This window comes from Balaenoptera acutorostrata, chromosome 9, assembly GCF_949987535.1.
Source record: "Balaenoptera acutorostrata chromosome 9, mBalAcu1.1, whole genome shotgun sequence".
NCBI lineage: Eukaryota > Metazoa > Chordata > Mammalia > Artiodactyla > Balaenopteridae > Balaenoptera > Balaenoptera acutorostrata.
In genome coordinates this window covers 93,202,267-93,227,385 of record NC_080072.1, presented here as the reverse complement: position 1 = coordinate 93,227,385, position 25,119 = coordinate 93,202,267, and the positions used below count along the sequence as shown (strand labels likewise).

The window sequence follows — 25,119 nt, the reverse complement described above, 5'->3', positions numbered from 1 at the left end:
TATTTTGACAATATTGATTCTTCCAATCCAAGAACATGATATATCTTTCCATTTGCTTGTGTAGTCTTCGTTTTCTTTCATCAGCATCTTATAGTTTTCACAGTACAGGGTTTTGTCTCCTTAGAGACATATAGAAACTGTCATACAGAGTGAAGTAAGTCAGAAAGAGAAAAACATATATCATATATTAATGCATATATGTGGAACCTAGAAAATGGTACAGATGAACTGGTTTTCAGAGCAGAAATTGAGACACAGAAGTAGAGAACAAACGTATGGACACCAAGGGGGGAAAGTGGCGGGGGGTGGGGATTGTGGTGTGATGAATTGGGAGATTGGGATTGACATGTATACACTGATGTGTATAAAATGGATGACTAATAAGAAAATAAATAAATAAATAAACATTTTTAAAAATTTAAAAAATAAAAAAATAAAAGCTCCTGTTGACAGCAAAAAAAAAAAAATCACAGTTTCAATTTCAGTACTTGTGATTGGTCTGTTCATATTTTCTATTTATTCCTGGTTCAGTCTTGGGAGGTTGTACCTTTACAAGAATTTGCCCATTTCTTTCAGGTTGTCCATTTTATTGAAATATAGTTGCTTGAAGTAGTTTCTTATGATCCCTTGTATTTCTGTGGTGTCAGTTGTAACTTCTCCTTTTTCATTTCTAATTTATTGACTTGAGTCCTCTCCCTTTTTTTCTTGATGAATTTGGCTTAAGGTTTATCAATTTTGTCTATCTTTTTAAAGAACCAGCTTTTAGTTTCACTGATCTTTGCTATCTTTTCTTCATCTCTATTTCATTCATTTCTTCTCTGATCTTCATGATTTCTTTCCTTCTACTGACTTTAGGTTTTGTTTGTTCTTCTTTCTCTAGTTGCTTTAGGTGTAAGGTTAGGTTGTTTACTTGAGATTTTTATTGTTTCCTGAGGTAAGATTGTATTGTTATAAACCTGCCTCTTAGAACTGCTTTTGCTGTGTCCCATAGGTTTTTGCTCACTGTGCTTTTGTTTTCATTTGTCTCTAGGTATTTTTTGATTTCCTCTTTGATTTCTTCAGTGATCCATTGGTTGTTTAGTAGCATATTGTTTAGTCTCCATGTGTTTTTTGTGTTTTTTACTTGTAGTTGATTTCTAATGTCGTAGTGTTGTTGTCAGAAAAGATGCTTGATATGATTTCAATTTTCTTAAATTTACTGAGGCTCGCTTTGTGGCCCAGCATGTAGTCAATCCTGGAGAATGTTCCATGTGCACATGAGAAGAATGTGTATTCTGCTACTTTTGATGGAATGCTCTATAAATATCAATTAAATCCATTAGGTCTAATGTGTCATTTAAGGCTCATGTTTCCTTATTGATTTTCTATCTAGAAGGTCTGTCTACTGATGAAAGAGGGGTGTTAAAGTCAACCACTATTATTGTGTTACTGTCGACATCTCCCTTTATGGCCATTAGTATTTGCCCTATATATTGAGGTGCTCCTATGTTGGTTGCATATATATTCACAATTGTTATATCTTCTTCTTGGATTGATCCCTTGATCATTATGTAGTGTCCTTCTTTGTCTCGTTTATAACAGTCTTTATTTTAAAGTCTATTTTGTCTGATATGAATATTGATACTTCAGGTTTCTATTGATTTCCATTTGCATGGAATATCTTTTTCCATCCCCTCACTTTTAGTCTGTATGTGTCCCTAGGTCTGAAGTGGGTCTCTTTAGACAGCATATATACACGTCTTGTTTTTGTAACCATTCAGCCAGTCTATGTCTTTTGGTTGGAGCATTTAATCCATTTACGTTTAAGGTAATTATTGATATGTATGTTCCTATTGTCATTTTCTTAATTGTTTTGGGTTTGTTTTTGTAGGTCTTTTTCTTCCCCTCCTCTTTTGTTCTCTTCTCTTGTGGTTTGATGACCAGCTTTAGTGCTGTGTTTGGGTTGTTTTTTCTGTGTGTGTATCTATTGTAGTCTTTTGTTTTGCAGTTCCCATGAGGTTTTGATATAGCAGTCTATATATGTACAAGGTTGTTTTAAGTTGCTGGTCTCTTTCACCTGGAGAAGTTCCTTTAGCATTTGTTGCAAAGCTGGTCTAGTGGTGCTGAACTCTCTTAGCTTTTGCTTGTCTGTGAAGGTTTTGATTTCTCCATCACATCTGAATGAAAGCTTTGCTGGGTATAGTATTCTTTGTTGTGGGTTCTATCCTTTCATCACTTTAAATATATCATGCCACTCCCTTCTGGCCTGGAGAGGTTTTGCTGAGTAATCAGCTGATAACCTTACCAGTGTTCCTCTGTATGTTATTTTTCGTTTTTCCCTTGTTGCTTTTAATATTTTTTCTTTGTCTTTAATTTTTGTCAGTTTGATTACTATGTGTCTCAGCGTGTTCCTCCTTGGATTTATCCTGTCTGGGACTCTCTGCACTTCCTGGACCAGGGTGAATGTTCCCTTTCCCATGTTAGGATAGTTTTCAGTTATTATCTCTTCAAATATTTTTTCAGGTCCTTTCTCTCTCTCTTCTCCTTTTGGGACCCCTATAATGCTAACGTTAGTGCGTTTAATATTGTCCCAGAGGTCTCTTATACTGTCTTCATTTTTTTTCAGTCTTTTTTCTTTATTCTGATCTGTGGCAGTGATTTCCACCATTCTGTCTTCCAGGTCACTTACCTATTCTTCTGCCTTATGTATTCTGCTATTGATTCCTTCTAGTGTATTCATTTCAGTTATTGTATTGTTCATCTCTGTTTGTTTGTTCTATAGTTCTTCTAGGTCTTTGTTAAACATTCCTTGCATTTCCTGATCCTTGCCTCCATTGTTTTTCTGAGATCTTGGATCATCTTAACTATTATTATTCTGAATTCTTTTTCTGGTAGATTGGCTATATCCACTTCACCTAGTTGTTTTCTGGGGTTTCATCTTGTTCCTTCATCTGGGACAAATTCCTCTGCCATTTCATTTTTTTAAAAATTATTTATTTAATTTATTTATTTTTGGCTGTGTTGGGTCTTTGTTGCTGTGTGCAGGCTTTCTCTAGTTGTGGCAAGTGGGGGGTACTCTTTGTTGCAGTGCACAGGTTTCTCATTGCGGTGGCTTCTCTTGTTGTGGAGCACAGGCTCTAGGCACACGGCTTCAGTAGTTGCGGCACGCGGGCTCAGTAGTTGTGGCTCACAGGCTCTAGAGTGCAGACTCAGTAGTTGTGGTGTATGGGCTTAGTTGCTTTGCAGCACGTGGGATCTTCCCAGACCAGGGATTGAACCCATGTCCCCTGCATTGGCAGGTGGATTCTTAACCACTGTGCCACCAGGGAAGTCCCTGCCATCTCATTTTGACTAACTTTCTGTGATTGCATTTTCTGTTCCACAGGTTGCAGGATTGTAGTTCTTTTTTCTGCTCTCTGCCCTCTGGTAGATGAGGCTGTCTAAGAGGATTGTGCAGGTTTCCTGATGGGAGGGGCTGGTTCCTGGTCAGTGGTGGGTGGATCTGGGTCTTGTCCCTCTGGTGGGCAGGGCCATGCTCAGGGAGAGTTTAAGCCACTTGTCTGCTGATGGGTGGGGCTGTGTTCCTGCCCTGTTTGTTGTTTGGCCTTAGGCGACCCAGCACTGGAGACTACAGGCTGTTTGGTGGGGCTAATGGTGGCCTCCAGGAGGGTTCATGCCAGTGGGGACTTCCCAGAACTGCCGCTGCCAGTGTTCTTTGTCCCTGCAGTGAGCCCCAGTTGCCCCCCACCTCTGCAGGAGACCCTCCAATACTTGCAGGTAGGTTTGGCCCAGTCTCTTATGGGTTCACTGCTTTTTTCCCCTGGTTCCTGGTACACACAAGACTTTGTGTGCATCCTCCACGAATGGAGTTTCTTTTTCCCCCAGTCTGTGGAAGTCCTGCAATCAAACCCCGCTGGCCTTCAAAGCCAGATTCTCTGGGGACTCCTCCTCCTGTTGCCAGACCTCCAGGCTGGGAAGCCTGACGTGGGGTTCAAAACTTTCACTCCTGTGGGATAACTTCTGTGGTATAATTGTTTTCCAGTTTCTGGGTCACTCACCAGTGCGTATGGGATATGATTTTATCACAATTGTGCCCATCTTACCATCTCATTGTGGCTTCTTTATTGTCTTTGGATGTAGCGTATTTTTTTTGGTATGTTCCATCATTTTTTGGCGATGGTTGTTCAACAGTTAGTTGTGATTTTGGTGTTTTTGTAAGAAGGGGGTGAGCTCACATCCTTCTACTCCACCATCTTGAGCTCTCAACACCTCCATATAAATTTTAGGATTATCCTAGTTCTATGAAAAATGTCATGGGTATTTCAACAGGAGTTGCATTAAATCTGTATATTGCCTTGGGTAGTATGGCCATTTTAACAATATTAATTCCTCTAATCCAAAGCCAAGGTATATGTTTCCATTTCTTTGACTCATCTTCAGTTTCCTTCATCAGTGTTTTATAGTTTTTGGAGTATAGGTTTTTCACCTCCTTGGTTTATGTTTATTCCTAACTTTTTTTTTTTGGATGCAATTTTATTTTTTTATTTTTGGCAGCATTGGGTCTTTGTTGCTGTGTGCGGGCTTTCTCTAGTTGCTTCAAGCAGGGGCTACTCTTCATTGCAGTACATGGGCTTCTCATTGTGGTGGCTTCTCTTGTTGCAGAGCACAGGCTCTAGGCTTGCAGGCTTCAGCAGTTGTGGCACATGGGCTCAGTAGTTGTGGCTCGCTGGCTCTAGAGTGCAGGCTCAGCAGTTGTGGTACACAGGCTTAGTTGCTCTGTGGCATGTGGGATCTTCCTGGACCAGGGATCAAACCTGTGTCCCCTGCATTGGCAGGAAGATTCTTAACCACTGTGCCACCAGGGAAGTCCCTGGATGCAATTTTAAATGGATTTTTTTCCTTTCGCTTTCTGATATTTCATTACTAGTATATAGAAACACAACAGATTTCTGTATGCTAATCTTGTATTCTGCAATCTTGCTGAATTCATTTATTATTCTAGTATTTTTTGCGTGGAGATTTTAGGGTTCTCTATGTTATCGGCACACAGTGACAGTTTTGGGGAGACCTTCAAGATGGCAGAAGAGTAAGACGTGGAGATCACCTTCCTCCCCACAAATAAACCAGATATACATCTACATGTGGAACAACTCCTACAGAACACCTACTGAACGCTGGCAGAAGACCTCAGACTTCCCCAAAGGCAAGAAACTCCCCACGTACATGGGTAGGGAAAAAGAAAAAACAGACAAAATAGGGACAGGACCTGCACCACAGGGAGGGAGCTGTGAAGGAGGAAAAGTTTCCACACGCTAGGAAACCCCTTCACTGGCGGAGATGGGGGGTGGTGGGGGGAAGCTTCAGAGCCACGGAGGAGAGCGCAGCAACAGGGGTGCAGAGAGCAAAGCAGAGAGATTCCCACACAGAGGATTGTCACCAACCAGCACTCAACAGCCCGAGAGGCTTGTCTGCTTATCCGCTGGCTGGGACGGTTGGGGGCTGGGAGCTGAGGCTCAGGTTTCTGAGGTCGGACCACAGGGAGGGGACTGGGGTTGGCAGCGTGAACACAGCCTGAAGGGGGCTAGTGCGCCACAGCTAGCCGGGAGGGAGTCTGGGAAAAAGTCTGGACCTGCCTAAGAGGCAAGAGACCATTGTTTCAGGGTGCGTGAGGAGAGGGGATTCAGAGCACCACCTAAACGAGCTTCAGAGAAGGGCGCGAGCCACGGCTATCAGCATGGACACCAGAGACAGGCATGAGATGCTAAGACTGCTGCTGCAGCCACCAAGAAGCCTATGTGCAAACACAGGTCACTATCCAAACCTCCCCTCCCGGGAGCCTGTGCAGCCTGCTACTACCAGGGTCCCATGATCCAGGGACAACTTTCCCGGGAGAACACACAGCATGCCTCAGGCTGTTGCAATGTAATGCTGGTGTCTGCCGCTGCAGGCTCACCCCGCATTCCGTACCCCTCCCTCTCCCTGGCCTGAGTGAGCCAGAGCCCCTTAATCAGCTGCAACTTTAACCCCGTCCTGTCTGAGTGAAGAACAGATGCCCTCAGGTGACCTACACGCAGAGGCGGGGCCACATCCAAAGCTGAACGCCAGGAGATGTGCAAACAAAGAAGAGAAAGGAAAATTTCTCCCAGCAGCCTCAGGAGCAGCGGATTAAATCTCCACAATCAACTTGTACCCTGCATCTGTGGAATACCTGAATAGGCAATGAATCATCCCAAAATTGAGGTGGTGGACTTTGGGAACAACGTTATATGTATTTTTTCCTTTATCTCTTTTTGTAAGTATGTATGTGTATGCTTCTTTGTGTGATTTTGTCTGTATAGCTTTGCTTTTATCATTTGTCCTAGGGTTCTGTCTGTCTGCTTTTTTTTTTTTAAGTATAGCTTTTAGTACTTGTTATCATTGGTGGATTTGTTTTTTGGTTTGGTTGCTCTCTTCTTTCTGTTTTTTGCTATGTTTTAATATGTTCTATTTTTAATAATGATTTTTTATTTTAATAACTTTATTTTACTTTACTTTTTTCTTTCTTTCTTTCTTTTTTTTCTCCCTTTTCTTCTGAGGCATGTGGCTGACAGGGTCTTGGTGCTCCTTCCAGGTGTCAGGCCTCTGCCTCTGAGGTGGGAGAGCTGAGATCAGGACATTGGTCCACGAGAGATTTCCCAGCTCCACGTAATATCAAATGGCGAGAGCTCTCCCAGAGATCTCCATCTCAACACTAAGACCCAGCTACACTCAACGACCAGGAAGCTACAGTGCTGCACACCCTATGCCAAACAACTAGCAAGACAGGAACCCAACACCACCCATTAGCAGAGAGGCTGCCTAAAATTATAATAAGTTTACAGACAACCCAAAGCACACCACCAGATGCTGTCCTGCCCACAAGAAAGACAATATCCAGCTTCATCCACCAGAAAAAAGGCACTACTCCCCTCCACCAGGAAGCCTACACAACCCACTGAACCAAACTTAGCCACTGGGGGCAGACACCAAAAACAATGGGAAATATGAACCGGCAGCCTGCAAAAAGGAGACCCCAAACACAGTAAGTTAAGCAAAATGAGAAGACAGAGAAAAACACAGCAGATGAAGGAACAAAGTAAAAACCCACCAGACCAAACAAATGAAGAGGAAGTAGGCAGTCTACCTGAAAAAGAATTCAGAGTAATGATAGTAAAGATGATCCAAAATCTTGGAAATAGAATGGAGAAAATACAAGAAACGCTTAACAAGGACCTAGAAGAACTAAAGAGCAAACAAACAATGATGAACAACTATCAAAAATTAAATACAAAGAAAAAATATTAACAGCAGCAAGGCAAAAGCAACAAATAACATACAGCGGAATCCCCATAAGGTTAACAGCTGATTTTTCAGCAGCAACTCTGCAAGCCAGAAGGGAATGGCAGGACATATTTAACGTGATGAAAGGGAAAAACCTACAACCAAGATTACTCTACCTGGCAAGGATCTCATTCAGATTCGATGGAGAAATTAAAACCTTTACAGACAAGGAAAAGCTAAGAGAATTCAGCACCACCAAAGCAGCTTTAGAACAAATGCTAAAGGAACTTCTCTCGGCAGGAAACACAAGAGCAGGAAAAGACTTACAATAACAAACCCAAAACAATTAAGAAAACGGTAATAGGAACATGTATATCGATAATTACCTTAAATGTAAATGGATTAAATGCTCCCACCAAGAGACATAGACTAGCTGAATGGATACAAAAACAAGACCCATATATATGCTGTCTACAAGAGAGCCACTTCAGACCTAGGGACACATACAGAATGAAAGTGAGGGGATGGAAAAAGATTTCCATGCAAATGGAAATCAGAAGAAAGCTGGAGTAGCAATTCTCATATCAGACAAAACAGACTTTAAAATAAAGACTATTACAAGAGATAAGGAGAGACACTACATAATGATCAAGGGATCAATCCAAGAAGAAGCTATAACAATTATAAATGTTTATGCACCCAACATAGGAGCACCTCAATACATAAGGCAAATGCTAACAACCATAAAAGGGGAAATTGACTTTAACACAATCATAGTAGGGGACTTTAACACTCCACTTTCACCAATGGACAGATCATCTAAAATGAAAATAAAAAAGGAAACACAAGCTTTAAATGATACATTAAACAGGATGGACTTAATTAATATTTATAGGACATTCCATCCAAAAACAACAGAATACACTTTCATCTCAAGTGCTCATGGAACATTCTCCAGGATAGATCATATCTTGAGTCACACATCAAGTCTTGGTAAATTTAAGAAAATTGAAATCATATCAAGTATCCTTTCCGATCACAATGCTATGAGACTAGATATCAATTACAGGAAAATATCTCTAAAAAATACAAACACTTGGAGGCTACACAATACACTACTAAATAGCCAAGAGATCACTGAAAAAATCAAACAGAAAATAAAAAAATACCTAGAAACAAATGACAATGAAAAGACGACAACCCAAAACCTATGGGATGCAGCAAAAGCAGTTTTAAGAGGGAAGTTTATAGCAATACAATCCTACCTCAAGAAACAAGAGACATCTCAAAGAAACAACCTAACCTTACACCCAAAGCAATTAGAGAAAGAAGAACAGACACCCCCCAAAGTTAGCAGAAGGAAAGAAATCATAAAGATCAGATCAGAAATAAATGAAAAAGAAATGAAGGAAACAAGAGCAAAGATCAATAAAACTAAAAGGTTGTTCTTTGAGAAGATAAACACAATTGATAAACGATTAGCCAAACTTATCAAGAAAAAAAAGGAGAAGACTCAAATCAATAGAATTAGAAATGAAAAAAAGTAACAGCTAACACTGTAGAAATACAAAGGATCATGAGAGATTACTACAAGCAACTATATGCCAATAAATTGGACAACCAGAAAGAAATGGACAGGGCTTCCCTGTAGGCACAGTGGTTGAGAATCTGCCTGCCAATGCAGGGGACACGGGTTTGAGCCCTGGTCTGGGAAGATCCCACATGCCGCGGAGCAGCTAGGCCCGTGAGCCACAATTGCTGAGCCTGTGCCTCTGGAGCCTCTGCTCCGTAACAAGAGAGGAAGCGATAGTGAGAGGCCCACGCACCGCGATGAAGAGTGGCCCCCACTTGCTGCAACTAGAGAAAGCCCTCACACAGAAACGAAGACCCAACACAGCCATAAATAAATAAATAAATAAATAAAATTTAAAAAAAAAAAAAGAAAGAAATGGACAAATTCTTAGAAAAGCACAACCTTCGAGATGTTACCAGTAAGAAATAGAAAATATAAACAGACAAATCACAAGCACTGAAAGTGAGACTGTGATTAAAAATCTTCCAACAAACAAAAACCCAGGACCAGATGGCTTTGCAGGGGAATTCTATCAAACATTTAGAGAAGAGCTAACACCTATCCTTCTCAAACTCTTCCAAAATATAGCAGAGGGAGGAACACTCCCAAACTCATTCTACGAAGGCCACCATCATCCTGATACCAAAACCAGACAAAGATGTCACAGAAAAAGAAAACCACAGACCAATATCACTGATGAACATAGATGTAAAAATCCTCAATAAAATGCTAGCAAACAGAATCCAACAGCACATTAAAAGGATCATACACCATGATCAAGTGGGGTTTATCCCAGGAATGCAAGGATTCTTCAGTTACACAAATCAATCAATGTGATACACCATATTAACAAATTGAAGGATAAAAACCATATGATCATCTCAAGAGATGCAGAAAAAGCTTTTGACAAAATTCAACACCCATTTATGATAAAAATCCTCCAGAAAGTAGGCATAGAGGGAACTTACCTCAGCATAATAAAGCCATATATGACAAACCCACAGCAAACATTGTTCTCAATGATGAAAAACTGAAACCATTTCCTCTAAGCTCAGGAACAAGACAAGGTTGCCCCTCTCACCATTATTATTCAACATAGTTTTGGAAGTCCTAGCCACGGCAATCAGAGAAGAAAAAGAAATAAAAGGAATCCAAATCGGAAAAGAAGAAGTAAAGCTGTCACTGTTTGCAGATGACATGATACTATACAAAGAGAATCCTAAAGATGCTCCGAGAAAACTACTAGAGCTAATCAATGAATTTGGTAAAGTAGCAGGATACAAAATTAATGCACAGAAATCTCTTGCATTTCTATACAATAATGATGAAAAATCTGCAAGAGAAATTAAGGAAACACTCCCATTTACCATTGCAACAAAAAGAATAAAATACCCAGCAATAAACCTACCTAAGGAGACAAATGACCTGTGTGCAGAAAAGTAGAAGACACTGATGAAAGAAAATAAAGGTGATACAAACAGATGGAGAGATATACCATGTTCTTGGATTGGAAGACTCAACATTATGAAAATGACTATACTACCCAAAGCAATCTACAGATTCACTGCAATCCCTATCAAACTACCAATGACATTTTTCACAGAACTAGAACAAAACGTTTCACAATTTGTTTGGAAACACAAAGACCCCGAATAGCCAAAGCAATATTGAGAAAGAAAAACAGAGCTGGAGGAATCAGGCTCCTGGACTTCAGACTATACTACAACGTTACAGTAATCACGACAGTATGGTACTGGCACAAAAACAGAAATACAGATCAATGGAACAGGATAGAAAGCCCAGAGGTAAACCCACATACATATGGTCCCCTTATTTTTGATAAAGGAGGCAAGAATATTCAATAGAGAAAAGACAGCCTCTTCAATAAGTGGTGCTGGGAAAACTAGACAGCTACATGTAAAAGAATGAACTTAGAACACTCCGTAACACCATACACAAAAATAAACTCAAAATGGATTAAAGACCTAAATGTAAGGTCTATAAAGCTATAAAACTCTTAGAGGAAAACATAGGCAGAACACTCTATTACATAAATCACAGCAAGATCATTTTTGACCCACCTCCTGTAGAAATGGAAATAAAAACAAAAATAAACAAATGGGACCTAATGAAACTTCAAAGCTTTTGCACAGCAAAGGAATCCATAAGCAAGACAAAAAGACAACCCTCAGAATGGAAGAAAATATGTGCAATTGAAGCAACTGACAAAGGATTAATCTCCTAAATTTACAAGCAGCTCATGCAGCTCAATATCAAAAAAACAAACTACTCAATCCAAAAATGGGCAGAAGACCTAAATAGACATTTCTCCAAAGAAGATATACAGATTGCCAACAAACACATGAAAGAATGCTTAACATCACTAATCATTAGAGAAATGCAAATCAAAACTACAATGAGGTATCACCTCACACCAGTCAGAATGGCCATCATCAAAAAATCTCCAAACAATAAATGCTAGAGAGGGTGTGGAGAAAAGGGAACCCTCTTGCACTGTTGGTGGGAATGTTAATTGATACTGCTACTATAGAGAACAGTATGGAGGTTCCTTATAAAACTAAAAATAGAACTACCATATGACACAGCAATCCCAGTACTGGGCATATACCCTGAGAAAACCATAATTCAAAATGAGATATGTACCACAGTGTTCACTACAGCTCAATTTACAATAGCCAGGACATGGAAGCAACCTAAGTGTCCACTGACAGGTGAATGGATAAAGAAGATGTGGCACATATATACAATGGAATATTACTCAGCCATAAAAAGAAACGAAATTGAGTTATTTGTAGTGAGGTGGATGGACCGAGAGTGTGTCATACAGAGTGAAGTAAGTCAGAAAGAGAAAAACAAATACCGTATGCTAACACATATATATGGAATCTAAAAAAAAAAAAAAAAAAAAAGGTTCTGAAGAAACGTAGGGGCAGGAGAGGAATAAAGATGGAGACGTAGAGAATGGACTTGAGGACATGGGGAAGGGGAAGGGGAAGCTGGGACGAAGTGAGAGAGTGTCATGGACTTATATATACTACCAAATGTAAAATAGATAGCTAGTGAGAAGAAGCCGCATACCACAGGGAGACCAACTTGGTGCTTTGTGACCACTTAGAGGGGTGGGATAGCGAGGCTGGGAGGGTGACACAAGAGGGAGGAGATATGGGGATATATGTATATGTATAAGTGATTCACTTTGTTATAAAGCAGAAACTAACACATCATTGTAAGGCAATTATACTCCAATAAAGATGTTAAAAAAAAACACAACAGTGACAGTTTTACCTCTTCCCTACTTTTAATTTCTTTTTCTTGTCTGATTGTTGTGGCTAGGACTTCAATACTATGTTAGATCATAGTGGTAAGAGTGTGCACCCTTGTCTTATTCTTGAATTTAGTGGGAAGACTTTCAGCTTTGTCACCATTGAGTATGGTGCCTGCTGTGGGTTTGATGCAACTAACATTTATAATGTTGATATACCTTCCCTCTATACCCACTTTGATGAGAGTTTTTATCATGAATGGATGTTGAATTTTATCAAATGCTTTTTTTGCATCTAGTAAAAAGACTGAATCAGTAATAAAAAATCTCCTGACAAATAAAAGTTCGTGACCTGATGGCTTCACTAGTGAATTTTAGCAAACTTTGAAAGAAGAAATGCCAATCCTTCTCAAGCTTTTCCAAAAAATTGAAGAGGAGGGTACACTTCCTAACTCATTCTATGAGGCCAGCTTTATCCTGATACCAAAGCCAGGCAAAGACACTACAGGAAGAGAAAACTACAGACCAATATCCCTATGAACATTGATGCAAAAATCCTCAACAAAATACTAGCAAACAGAATACAGCAGCATATTAAAATTATTACCACAATGAACAAGCTGGATCTATTCTTGGAATGCAAGGATGGTTCAAGATACAAAAATCAATCAATGCTCTCAACAAATCCAGTATAGAGGGGAACGTATCTCAACATTATAAAGGTCATCCAAGCCCACAGCTAACATTATACTCAATAGTTAAATGCTGATAGCATTTCATTAAAGATCAGGAACAAAACAAGCATGCCCACAGTCACCAGTTTTATTCAGCATAGCATTGAAAGTCCTAACCAGAGCATTTAAGCAAGAAAAAGAAATGAAAGGTATCCAATTGGAGAGGAAGAAGTAACACTGTCCCTTCATATAGATGACATGATATTATATGATATTATATACAGAAAACCCTAAAGACTCCACCAAAAAACTGTTAGAACTAATAAACGAATTCAGTAAAGCTGCAGGATGCAAAGCAAACATACAAAATCTGTTGCATTTCTATACACTAATAATGAACTATCAGATAGAGAAATTAAGAAAACAATTCCATTTACAATTGTGTCAAAAAGAATAAAATATCTAAGAATAAATTTAACCAAGGAGGAGACTTCCCTGGTGGTCCATGGGCTAAGGCACTGCACTCTCAATGTAGGGGGCCCAGGTTCGATCCCTGGTCAGGGAGCTAGATCCCATATATCTCAACTAAGAGTTCACATGCCACAGCTAAAGATGCCACATGCTGCAACTAAGACCCGGCGCAGCCAAATAAATAAATAAATAATTTAAAAGTTTAACCAAGGACGTGAATGACCTGTGTATTGAAAATTACAAGACATTAATGAAAGACATTAAAGACACAAATAAATGGAAAACCATTCCATGCTCATGGATTAAAAGAATTAATATTATTAAAATGTCAATACTTCCTAAAGCAATCTACAGATTCAATCTAATCCCTATCAAAATTCCAATGGCATTTTTTACGGAAATAGAACAAACAATCCTAAAATTTGTATGGAACCATGAAAGACTCCTATTAGCCAAAGCAATCTTGAGAAAGAAGAACAAAGCTGGAGGCATCATGTTCCCTGATTTTGAATTATATTTAAAAGCTATAATAATTAAAACAGCATGGTACTGGCATAAAAAAACAGAAACACAGATCAATGGAATAGAATAGACAATACAGAAACAAACCCACACATATATAATCAATTAATTTATGATAAAGGAGACAAGAATATACAATGGGGGAAGAAGAGTCTTTTCAATAAGTGGTGCAGGGAAAATTGGACAGCAACATGCAGAAGAATGAAACTGGACCACTATGTTACACCATACAGAAAAATTAACTCAAAATGGATTAAAAATTTGAACATAGGACCTGAACCATAAAACTCCTGGAAGAAAACAAAGGTGATAATCTCCTTGACATAGGTTTTGGCAATGACTTTTGAATATGACACCAAAAGCAAAAGCAAAAAACGCAAAAATAAACAAGTGGGACTATATTAAACTAAAAGCTTCTGCACAGCAAAGGAAACCATCAACAAAATGAAAAGGCAAACTACTGAATGGGAGAAAATATTTGCAAATCATATATCCGATCAGGGGCTAAAATCCAAAATATGTTTAAAAACTCATACAATGCAATAGAAAACAAACAATCCAATTTAAAAATGGGCAGAAGATCTGAATAGACATTCTCCCAAAGAAGACATACAGGTGGCCAACAGGTACATGAAAAGATGTTCTACATCCTTAATCATCAGGGAAATGTAAATCAAAACCACAATGAGATATCACCTTACATCTGTTAGAATGGCTATTATAAAAAAGACTAGAAATAACAAGTGTTGGTGAGGATGTGGAGAAAAGGGAACCCTTATGCACTGCTGGTAGGAATGTAAATTTGTGCAGTCACTATGGAAAACAGTGTGAAGTTTCCTGAAAAAAATAAAAATATAACTACCATATGATCCAGCAATGTTACTTCTAGGTATTTACCTGAAGAAAATGAAAACACTAACTCTTAAAGATATATACACCCCATGTTCATTGCAGCATTATTTACAATAGCCAAACAGTTCAGTGGTATATGGAAACAACCTGAGTGTCCCACAGATTGATGAATGGATAAAGAAGATGTGGAATATATACACAATGGAATATAACTCAGCCATAAAGTAATAAGAAAATTTTGCTATTTGTGACAACATGTACAGACCTCAGGGCATTATGCTAAGTGAAATAAGTCAGACAGAGAAGGATAAATACCTTATGATATCTCTTATATATGAAATCTAAAAAAAAAAAAGAAAAACAGAAAAATAAGTAAATAGAAAACCAAGCTTATAGATACAGAGAACAGACTGGTAACCTCCAGAGGTGGAGAGACAGTGAAGGGTGGGCGAAATAGGTTAATCACTTTTGGATTTTTCTTTTTTTCAGCTTAGATAAGTTGAATTTTTTTAAAAAGGGAAATGTGTGAATTTTCACTTAGAACATTGGATTATTCCATCTGATGGTTGTCATGTGACAAGATGTAATCTCTGAGTCTTCAATTAGTAGAAAAATATACAAATCAGAAAGTAATGTAATGGAAGTCTTAAGATGAAGTCCTATAACGTCTGCCTCAAGTAGGATCTGAATTAACATGTGATATAGGGACTGTGTCTACTACTAGGCATACTCTTAGGATCTCAACTAGTATTGACCTGACCACACCTCAGATATTAAGTATTGTATTTCCTGTAGGCTACTGAAGCTTTATTAATTTCATTTATTTATCTATTTTTCCTATTAGATTGTGTTAAAAAATCAATCAATATAATATAAAACATTAACAGAAGTAAGGAAAAAACATACATGATTATCTCAATTGATACAGGAAATGCATTTGATAAAATTCAGCACTCTTTCATGATAATAACACTCAATAAACTTGGAATAGAAGGAAACTAGCTCAACATAAAAGTCATAAATGAAAATTCCACAGTGTACATTATACTCAATGGTGAAAGACTGAAAGCTTTTACTCTGAAATCAGGAATAAGGCAAGGATATCCACTTTTGCCACTTCTATTCAACATAATACTCAAAATTCTAGTCAAAGTAATTTGTCAAGAGAGAGAAATACAAGGCACCAAACTGGAAAGGAAGAAGTAAAATTATCTCTGTTCACAGATAACATCATCTTATATGTACAAAACCTTAACAATTCCACCATAAAAACCCCAAAAACCAAAAACCAAAAAGCCCTTTTAGAACTAGTAAATGAATTCAGCAAAGTAGCAGGATACAAAGTCAGCACATAAAAATCAGTTGCATTTCTATACACTAACAATGAACAATCTAGAAAGGAAATTACAATAGCAGTCCTATTTACAATAGCATCAAATAGAATAAAATACTTAGGCATTAACTTTACCAAGGAAGTGAAATATCTGTCCATTGAAAACTACAAAACATTGCTGAATGAAATTAAAGAAGACATAAATAAATGGAAATACATCCCATGTTCATGGATTGGAAAACTTAACTTTGTTGAGATGTCAAAACTACCCAAAACAATCTACAGATTCAGTGCAATCTCTATCAAAATCCCAATGACATTTTTTTGCAGAAATGGAAAAACCCATCCTAAAATTTATATGGAATCTCAAGGGACCAAGAATAGTCAAAACAATCTGGAAAAAGAAGAACAAAGCTGGAGAACTCACACTTCCTGATTTCAAAACTTCCAGCAAAGCTACAGTATTCAAAAACAATGTGGCACTGGCATAAGGACAAACATTAGATCAATGGAATAGGATACAGAACCCAAAAATATACTCTCCCATATGTGGTGAAATGATTTTTATTGAGGATGCCAAGATAATTCAATGGAGGAAAAGACAGTCTTTTCAATAAATGGTGCTGAGAAAACTGAATATTTACATGCAAAAGAATGAAATTTGATCTTTATCAATCATCATACACAAAATTTAACTCAAAATAGATCAAAAACAAATGTAACCTAAAACCATAAACCTCTTCAAAGAAAACATAGGGCAAAATCTTCACGACATTGCATTTGGCAATGCACCAAAGGCACAAGACGATGGAAGAAAAAAAACAGACAAAGTGAACTTCATGAAAGTTAAGCATTCTGTGCATCAAAAGACACCATTAACAGAGTAAAAAAGCAAATCAGAGAATGGGAGAAAATATTTTCAAATCATATATCTGACAAAGGATTAATATCCATAATACTTGGAGAACTCCTAAAACTCAACAACCACAACAAAAACAAAAAACAATCAATCTGATTTTAAAATGTGAAAGGACTTGAATAGACATTGCTCCAAAGAAGACATACAAATGGCCAATAATCATATGAAAGGATGCTCAACATCATTAATCATGAGGGAAATGCAAATCAAAACCGCAATGAGGTAACACCTCACGCCCATTATGATGATTACTACAAAAAAGTGTTGATAAGGATGTGGAGAACCTGGAACCCTTGTGCACTGCTAGCAGCAATAAAAAATGGTACAACCACTATGGAAAAAAATATGGTGATTCCTCAAAAACCTAAAAATAGAATTACCATATGATCTAGTAATTCACATCTGGGTATTTCCCTGGAAGAATTGAAAGTAGGGTCTCTAAGAGAGATATCTGTACACCCATGTTCATAGTAGCATTTTTAACAATAGGTAAATGTGGAAAACCACGTATCCATTAACAATTAATGGATAAACAAAATGTAATATATACGTACAATGGAATATTATTCTTCCATTAAAAGGAGGGAAGTTGGACATATGATATAACATAGAAGAACCTTGAGGACATTATGCTAAGTGAAAGAAAAACAGTCCCAAAAAAATAACCCAGATAGTGTATGATTCCCTTTATATGAAATACTTATAGTAGTCAAAATCATAGAGACAGAAAGAATGGAGGTGCCGGGAGTTTGGAGGGGGTATGGAGGGTTATTGTTTAATGGGTATAGAATTTCAAGATGAAAAGAGTTCTGGAGATGGATGGTGGCAATAGTTGTACAACATTATGAATGTATTTAATACCACTGAACTGTACACTTAATAATGGTTAAGATGATAAATTTCATCTTATATGTATTTTACTACACAAATAAACTGGAGTAAGCTAAATTCTTATTTATGCTGCTTAAACATTTATCATCCTAAAAAGGATCTTATCCAAAATTGAATGATTGAGTAGGTCAAATAATTAAACCTTTCCAATATTGTCCCAGTGCTATCAGAAAAGTGTAATGCAAGAATTTTGTTTATTTAGGTTATATAAATTAATACAGGAATTATGTTCATTTTCCAGTATACATAATGAGAGGAAATACAAGGTATACATAAGATTTGCAAGCAACCTGTTGTTTTTGGTAGTTTTCTTACACATAATCAGGGAAGGAAGACTACTGAACTGAAAGACTGAAGATGTATTTTAGTTTTAGTTCACAGCGCTACTTAACATAACCATGGACAAATAGCTTAACATCTTTTGGCTTCCATTTCATTGCTTGTAAATAAAAGCACTGTAATAAATTAACTCCAAAGAGACTTTCAATTTCACAAGTCTCTGAGTTTACCTTATAAAGGACACAAGTCTCCAATGGTCAAAAAAAAGAAAAGGGGAAAAAAGGCCCTATACTGAACACAGAGAGAAACATGGATTTTACTTAATCTCAAAGTTATTAATACTTCATCGTATAAATGTCACTCATTACACTTGCAGTAGCAACATGGTTCTGAGATGCTTTATCATAGTCCAAACTAAGTGAATATAATTTTATTTAAAATTAAAAAATTCTGAACCGTTACTTGTAAAATGCTAAATTTAAAAGGATTAACAAATCCCAAAGTCCTGAAGTATTTAGGACTGTATATATAACACACATCTACTAATATGTGCATTATATTTAGAGAGACAGAGACCAAACAGAAAAACTGTCTAAAAGATATGTCATTTATAAGGAAAAATGAAAGAAAAACCTATTTACATATTTTATTTAAATTGTTTTTCTCTTTTGATGTTTAAACTTACATGGAGGCTTAAAACTAAAGATGTTTTCTTCCTAACTGTGTATATTGTTGAGTTTTAAAAATTGAAATTTTTAAGAGTAAGGAGAAAATGCTCTATGAAAAAAATGCTCTGTGACTTTTTTATTTCTCTTCAAATAAACTATTTTCAAATATAAGAACTATTCACATGCATTATTCTGGATAAAAAATAACATAACTGAACATTATAAGCTCTCATAACTTATAAATAACTATTAGCATAAATAATAGTAGGAATGATATTTGGTACTTAAAAGATGTTATTTTCTTTGTAAATAGTGTGATAATCAGTTTTAATAATTTTAATAATTTTTAAGGACACTGTCACTACTTCTATCATTAAAAGGGATAAACACAGAAGAAAACCTTGCTATCTGAGATTTATCATAACTAAAAATCGTATCAAAATTTTAATTTTCAAATGTGAGGAAAAAATAGAAAAATAATTATACTGAATTTTGAAACATGGTGGTCACTTCAATCCATTACTTTGTTTTTCTGTCCATGTTCTTTTGCATTGTTCAACATACAGAACACTGTTACCTGGTTATTCACAAATAACCATAGAAACAGGGCAATATTTAAACAGCATTAGAAAAATATATAAATATCATTCCTTATTTAACATTTCATTTCTGCTTAAAATCCAAAATTATCCATAGCATTACCTAGATTTATCTACTCTAAAAGTTATTATGTAAATAATACACATATACATTCTTGCAGTAAAAATTTCAAACAATATAGTACTATAGAGTAAAAAGCGAAAATCCCCCATTCCCCATTTCTTCTAGCCCAGTCCTCTGTTCAAAGGTTATCTTTATCTCTATTAATAGGTGTGTGATTCTTCCAGCTCTCTTCTTATATATTTAAATTTGGACTATATATATGTATATATACATATACACACACATACCATAGAGGATTGTTTATTTGCATTAATGTGATGAAACGATACATATTTTCTGCTTTCTTTACGTAACAATATATGTTGGAGATTTTCCATGTTAATACATATAGCTCTTCCTCATTCTTTTTATAGTTGCACAGTATTTCTAAGTATAGACATGTCATAATTTATTTACTCTTTATTATTGGACATTCAAATTGTTTCTATTGTTTTTTTGCTATTACAATTACAAAGTGAATATCCTTTATACATATATTTTTGTACATGTGCAATTATTTCTGTTGGATGGATTTTTAGAAGTGGAAATGTTATGAGAAAAGGTATGCATATATATATTTGCATTGACTCTCTCTGAAAGGGGATATAAGAAAACTGCTGATTGTCTCTGGGGAGGGACCAGGGGGACTAAGGGACTGGATTTAGGAATGAAAAGGAGATTTAATTTTGGTATATTCTTTTATACTGTGTGATTTTGTTTCTATGATGTGTATGTAGCTCAGGTATACATAACTTCATAAAAAAAGAGTAGAGTATGCACACTAAAATTTTGACACAGCCAATTGTCCTCAAAAATGTTAATCAGTTTACACCTATAAGCATTCTATGAGAGTGCATAACTTCTAGATTTTACAAAAGTGAAAAACTAAACATAAATGGGATATTTTTGTCCCATTGGGACAAAATGGGACATATTTATTGTGGGTCTTTAATATGCTTTCTAATAATTAACTTTATGTGAGTTTTACCCGTTATCAATGCTTAGTGATCGAAGGTATAAAGCAACATATGTGAGTGTGTGTGTGTGTGTGTATGATAGCACAAGATACCATTAGTGTTAATTCATGCAAATTACATAATTTTCCCCAAAACATTCCCAATTGTAGGCCAAGAGTAGGTGATCAATAAATAATATTTGCTGGCTGACTGAATAGAAAATTGGTTAAATAAATTATGATGCTTCCATAAAATAGAATCCTGTGAGAATATTAAAAGTGATGCTGTAAATGTACACATTGACATGGAAAATGTTTCATATTATGATGTTCAATTTTCAAAGAGCAGTTTATTAAACAGTTATCTGTAATAAGCTATTTGTCTTAGCTTCTCCTTCCCCTATTCAAATAGATAAGTACATATGGTTGGTGTAAGAGAGCTAAATTCTCATTTTATATTTTAAGAGGCTACCAGAAAACAGCCAAATCTAAAAGAAATCAAGACTGACATATACACACTATATATAAAATAGATAACTAGCAAGAACCTATTGTATAGCACAGGGAACTCTACTCAGTACTCTGTAATGATGTATATGGGAAAAGAATCTAAAAGAGTGGATATATGTATATGTATAACTGATTCACTTTGATTCACTTTATTAGCAGAAACTAACACAACACTGTAAATCAACTATACTCCAATAAAAATTAATTTAAAAAATAAGAAAAAAAAGAAATCAAGAATAAGTAGAATAATATGTTATTTAAAATATGGCTGTAGAAACCAAAAGAAGTGCATGTGCAATGAAGATAAGAGTAGGAATAAAGAATGACCAAGGGGTATTTTAGTACAAACAGCCAAGGAAGGCCTCTCTAATTAGGAGACACTACTTTTCATGATGCACAGAGGGAACCATGGGAAAATGGTAGAAGAGGGCTCCAGGCACAGGGAACAAAAGATAAAAATGCCTTGAGATAAGGAGCTTGGTGTGTTGAAGTGGTAGAAAGGAAGAAAACTGTGCCATTGGAGCGCAGAGAAGAGACAGAAGAGTGGGAGGTAAGGTAAAAGAAATAGGCAGGAGCGACTATAATTATATGGGAAATTGACTGGCATGGTTTGGCAATATACTAGAGCTGACTTGGTTCAGTAGAGCCAAATTTTAAATTTTTGAGAATTTTGTGAGTTAGTTTTTAAACACAGTCATTATTTTAAAATTGAATTATTTAAGCTTACAATTAAATAAAATAAAGGTAATACACACTCAAGACTCATCACTTACTAATTACTTTACTATTGAAGGGGATCCGAATATACCACCCCAAAATATGCTACTTCGGCATAAGGATTATTTTGAGCTTAATGCAATTGAGAAATAGCATATGTAGGAAAAGCTCTCTATCCTCCCTTTATCTGCCTAAAAGCAGGACATACATTTCCCTGTGTGAAGGTGTTCCCCCTCTTCTCTCCCATACCAGGAGGAGAAAAATAACCATTATCACTGGAGACAAAATAACCATTATCACTGGCACTGAGATGGGTCTGCACAAGCCAGCCTTACTTAAATAACCCTTACCCTCCATGAGTTTTCCCCAAATATTTACCCTCCCACAATTTACCACCTCTAGAAACCCAAAGCTCTTTCCCTTTGTCTTGTCACTTCACAAATTTATCACCTTTTGTTAAAATAATATACAAGCTCCAAGGGCTAAGCACCCCTTTGGGTTTTCACTTCCTTTCCTGTATATATGTAAAATTAAAATATTAACATCAAATAAAATTTGTATGTCTTTTCTCCTGTTAATCTGTATTTTGTCAGTTTAATTTGCAGGCTCCAAGCACCAAACCTGAGAGTACAGAAAAAAAATTTTTCCTCTCTTACACTATTTTTTACTACTATTTATTTTCTTGTGGTTATTTATTTTTATTGCAGGGTTCCTCAACAGTGACCCATTGATGTTCTGGGCTGGGTTCTTTGTTGTGAGGGTTGTTCTGTGCACAATAGGATGTTTAGCAGAATCCCTGCCTTCTACTCACCAGATGCAGTAGCACAGTTGTGACAACCGAAAATATCTCCAGACATTGCCAAATGTCCCCTGGGGAGCAAAGTCACCCAAGGCTGAGAACTACTGGTCTCTGCATATTATCTACTGGCATCTGTATGGTGGAAACTATATCATGGCGCACTACTGCACATATCTTTCCAGTTCCTGAGGCATGTTGGTAGCTTGAAATTGGCCAGTGTGGGAGTATTTATATTATAGAAATTGACAAACGTTACAAATCAGGGCTTGATTTATTGTTTTGTTGGTTGTCGAGATTTAAGATAGTAGCATTTGAAAATGTTAACGCAGACTAATTCCGCATGTCACCATTACACTACGAATAGCACAAAATAGTGATGAAATATTTTCCAGTATTCAAAATTATTACCTGACTCAGAAATGAGTCACATTACTGAGGAATGATAAAGTTCCACACATTTCAAGAAAGAGAAGTGCTCAATTGTGGAGAGTCAAGTAAATGGAGGATAAAGAATTAGATTTGGCCAACTAAAGTTGCTTATTGGAGCAGCAAGGAAGAAAGCCTGTGTTGAGGAAGTGGGAACGCTGAGACAGTGAATATGTAAATGGTTCTTTGGAGTGCTGTCAGGGAGCAGAGATAAGGGTTATTTGCTGGAAGGAGGGAATGGATTCAAGAAATTTTTTAAAATATGGGAGACATTAAGGCACATTAAGATGTTGCTAGCTATGAAGGGTAAAGTCTTTCGAGTAGTTTAAAAGGACAAGGTCCAGAGAAGAAAAGGGGGTAGGGACAGTTGCTGGCCTTAAATAAAAAACAATACTGATGTCATATGGTTATTATGAGGCTCCAAATAAATTAATGTGAAAACACTTCAGAAATTCTAAGATACTAAAAAGTACTATCAAGCCACTGTTCAGGTCATGAGGATTTTACATCCGGGTTCCACTTGCAGATTCAGAGATAAGATTTTTATCTATCCCAATTCAAAAACTTTTATTATAATAGATCATGGCTCCGCTGATCTATTCAGGCTTCATGAGAAAAAGATTACAAGGTAAGTCTTTGAAATCTAAGTTCCATTTACTTATTTAAAAGTTTGAAAATAGAATTAAAATTAATTTGCTGGGATTAGAACCTATGCTTCCCATTTTGTTTCTCCTACTGTTTTATTGAGTAAACAAATGTGTTTCGCGATCTTTATCAATTTTGTAATTTCGCTTTTCCTTTTCTTCCGTGGTCCTTTATACCAAGAGCGGAAGAGGTAAAAATACTGCTTAGCCTCCTCCTTAAAAACGATTTTGCCCTTTCCATCTCTAAATAATGAAATGAAAAGACGGAAAACCATTTCATGAATCGAACAGAAAAAGTCCAGAAAAACACGTGAGGTAGGTTAAGTATTTCCCGCTCGGCCTGAAGGTGGACGAGACAGTATCTGCGCGGTGAGTGGGGCACTAAGAGCGCGAAGGATGGGCCGGGAGCTCTTTTCAACCAGAGGGACGCGAGTTCACTGAGGGCGAGGAGAGGAAACGCGGGGGAAGGGGTTTATCCTGGCCAAGATTTTAAACGAGAGGCTAGGTGCCCAATGGGGGCTTCAGAGAAACGAAACTTCATTAAGAGGGCTGGATAGGGCGGGGACCTTAAGGACCTGGGGCCGTCAACACACTGAACCAGAGAAAGCTCAGACCCAGCGGCCACAGAGGCAAGACGAGTAGGAGCAGTACCGGCTGAGGGGGAGGAGACACCATTCCCTTCACTTGCCCATCGCCGCTGGCCTGAACTCCACTTCTGCCCCAGGTAACGCCGCAGACAGAAATGACGTAAATCTAGTTCCGCTTTGTTAGGCGGGGCTTGGTCCGGCCCCGTTCGTCCCGCCCCTTGGCCACGCCCCTCGGCTCCGAGCTTTGGTGCGCCCCCGACCTTTCCGAGTCCCAGAGATCCAAAATCGGGGAATGTGAACGTGGTTGGACCTCTTAGAAGCTCTCACAGCGGCTGTCAGTGGCTTTGAGGCAAAGGGTTTGGGACGGGAGGGAAACCGAAGGGACTTTCTGCGAAGCTGGGCTCAATATTTTATAACGTCCGGTTGCTTCAACCAAGGACTTTAAAGATGTTGGAGAAGTGTGGTGCAATCCTTTCTACTGGATTAATTTATTCGTTTGTAAATAAAAGAACTGACCCGTCTAGCTTTTTGAGACATCCTGCGCAGGATCAAAGAATAAGAGACACGTGACTGCAGTCCAATGCTACTTCTAAATTTAAGCTCTTTAGCTGGTAAAGCCTAAACCAATTTTTAAGTGAAAACAGATGACCTCTTAAATGAATTCCTAGATAACTTTAAATTATACAAATATGCAGATCTAAAGCAAGTTTGATTTGCTTGAATTCCAGATGTCTCACACTTGGCCCTGTTTTAGTTTGTCACTTATTGCAATGTCAGATAATCTTGCTCAGAAACTGCCCGGTTCTGCTATTTTCCTCCTATGCTCATGCAAGTAATACAATTAGTTTGTAAGGAAGATTAACGTCTGGGGGAAAAAAAACAGCTGAAGAAAATCCTCCCTACATAATACAGAATTGTACAGAAGAAATTCCCTATAGGCTAACTCATTGACTCACTGAGTTTCCAGAGTTCTTTAAAATTATTATCACAAATCAGAATAAGTAGATATGAGCTTTAGTTCCCTTTCTTATAGTTA

General features: G+C 37.2%; 1 protein-coding gene across 8 annotated transcripts in view; it reads right to left on the bottom strand.

Annotated features, from left to right (window-relative positions):
- Positions 1-24,226, bottom strand: part of C9H11orf65 (chromosome 9 C11orf65 homolog) — a 134,106-nt gene extending 109,880 nt beyond the window's left edge. For 6 of the 8 annotated variants that reach the window (XM_057552162.1, XM_057552167.1, XM_057552168.1 and 3 more), the window contains exon 1: positions 24,148-24,226. In XM_057552162.1, the coding sequence (XP_057408145.1) occupies positions 24,148-24,171 (24 nt within the window). In that variant the 5' untranslated portion in view covers positions 24,172-24,226. The remainder of the gene's footprint in view (positions 1-24,147) is intronic. The other 2 variants (XM_057552163.1, XM_057552166.1) reach the window with 1 other exon arrangement.
- Between the last annotated feature and the right edge of the window lie 893 nt (positions 24,227-25,119).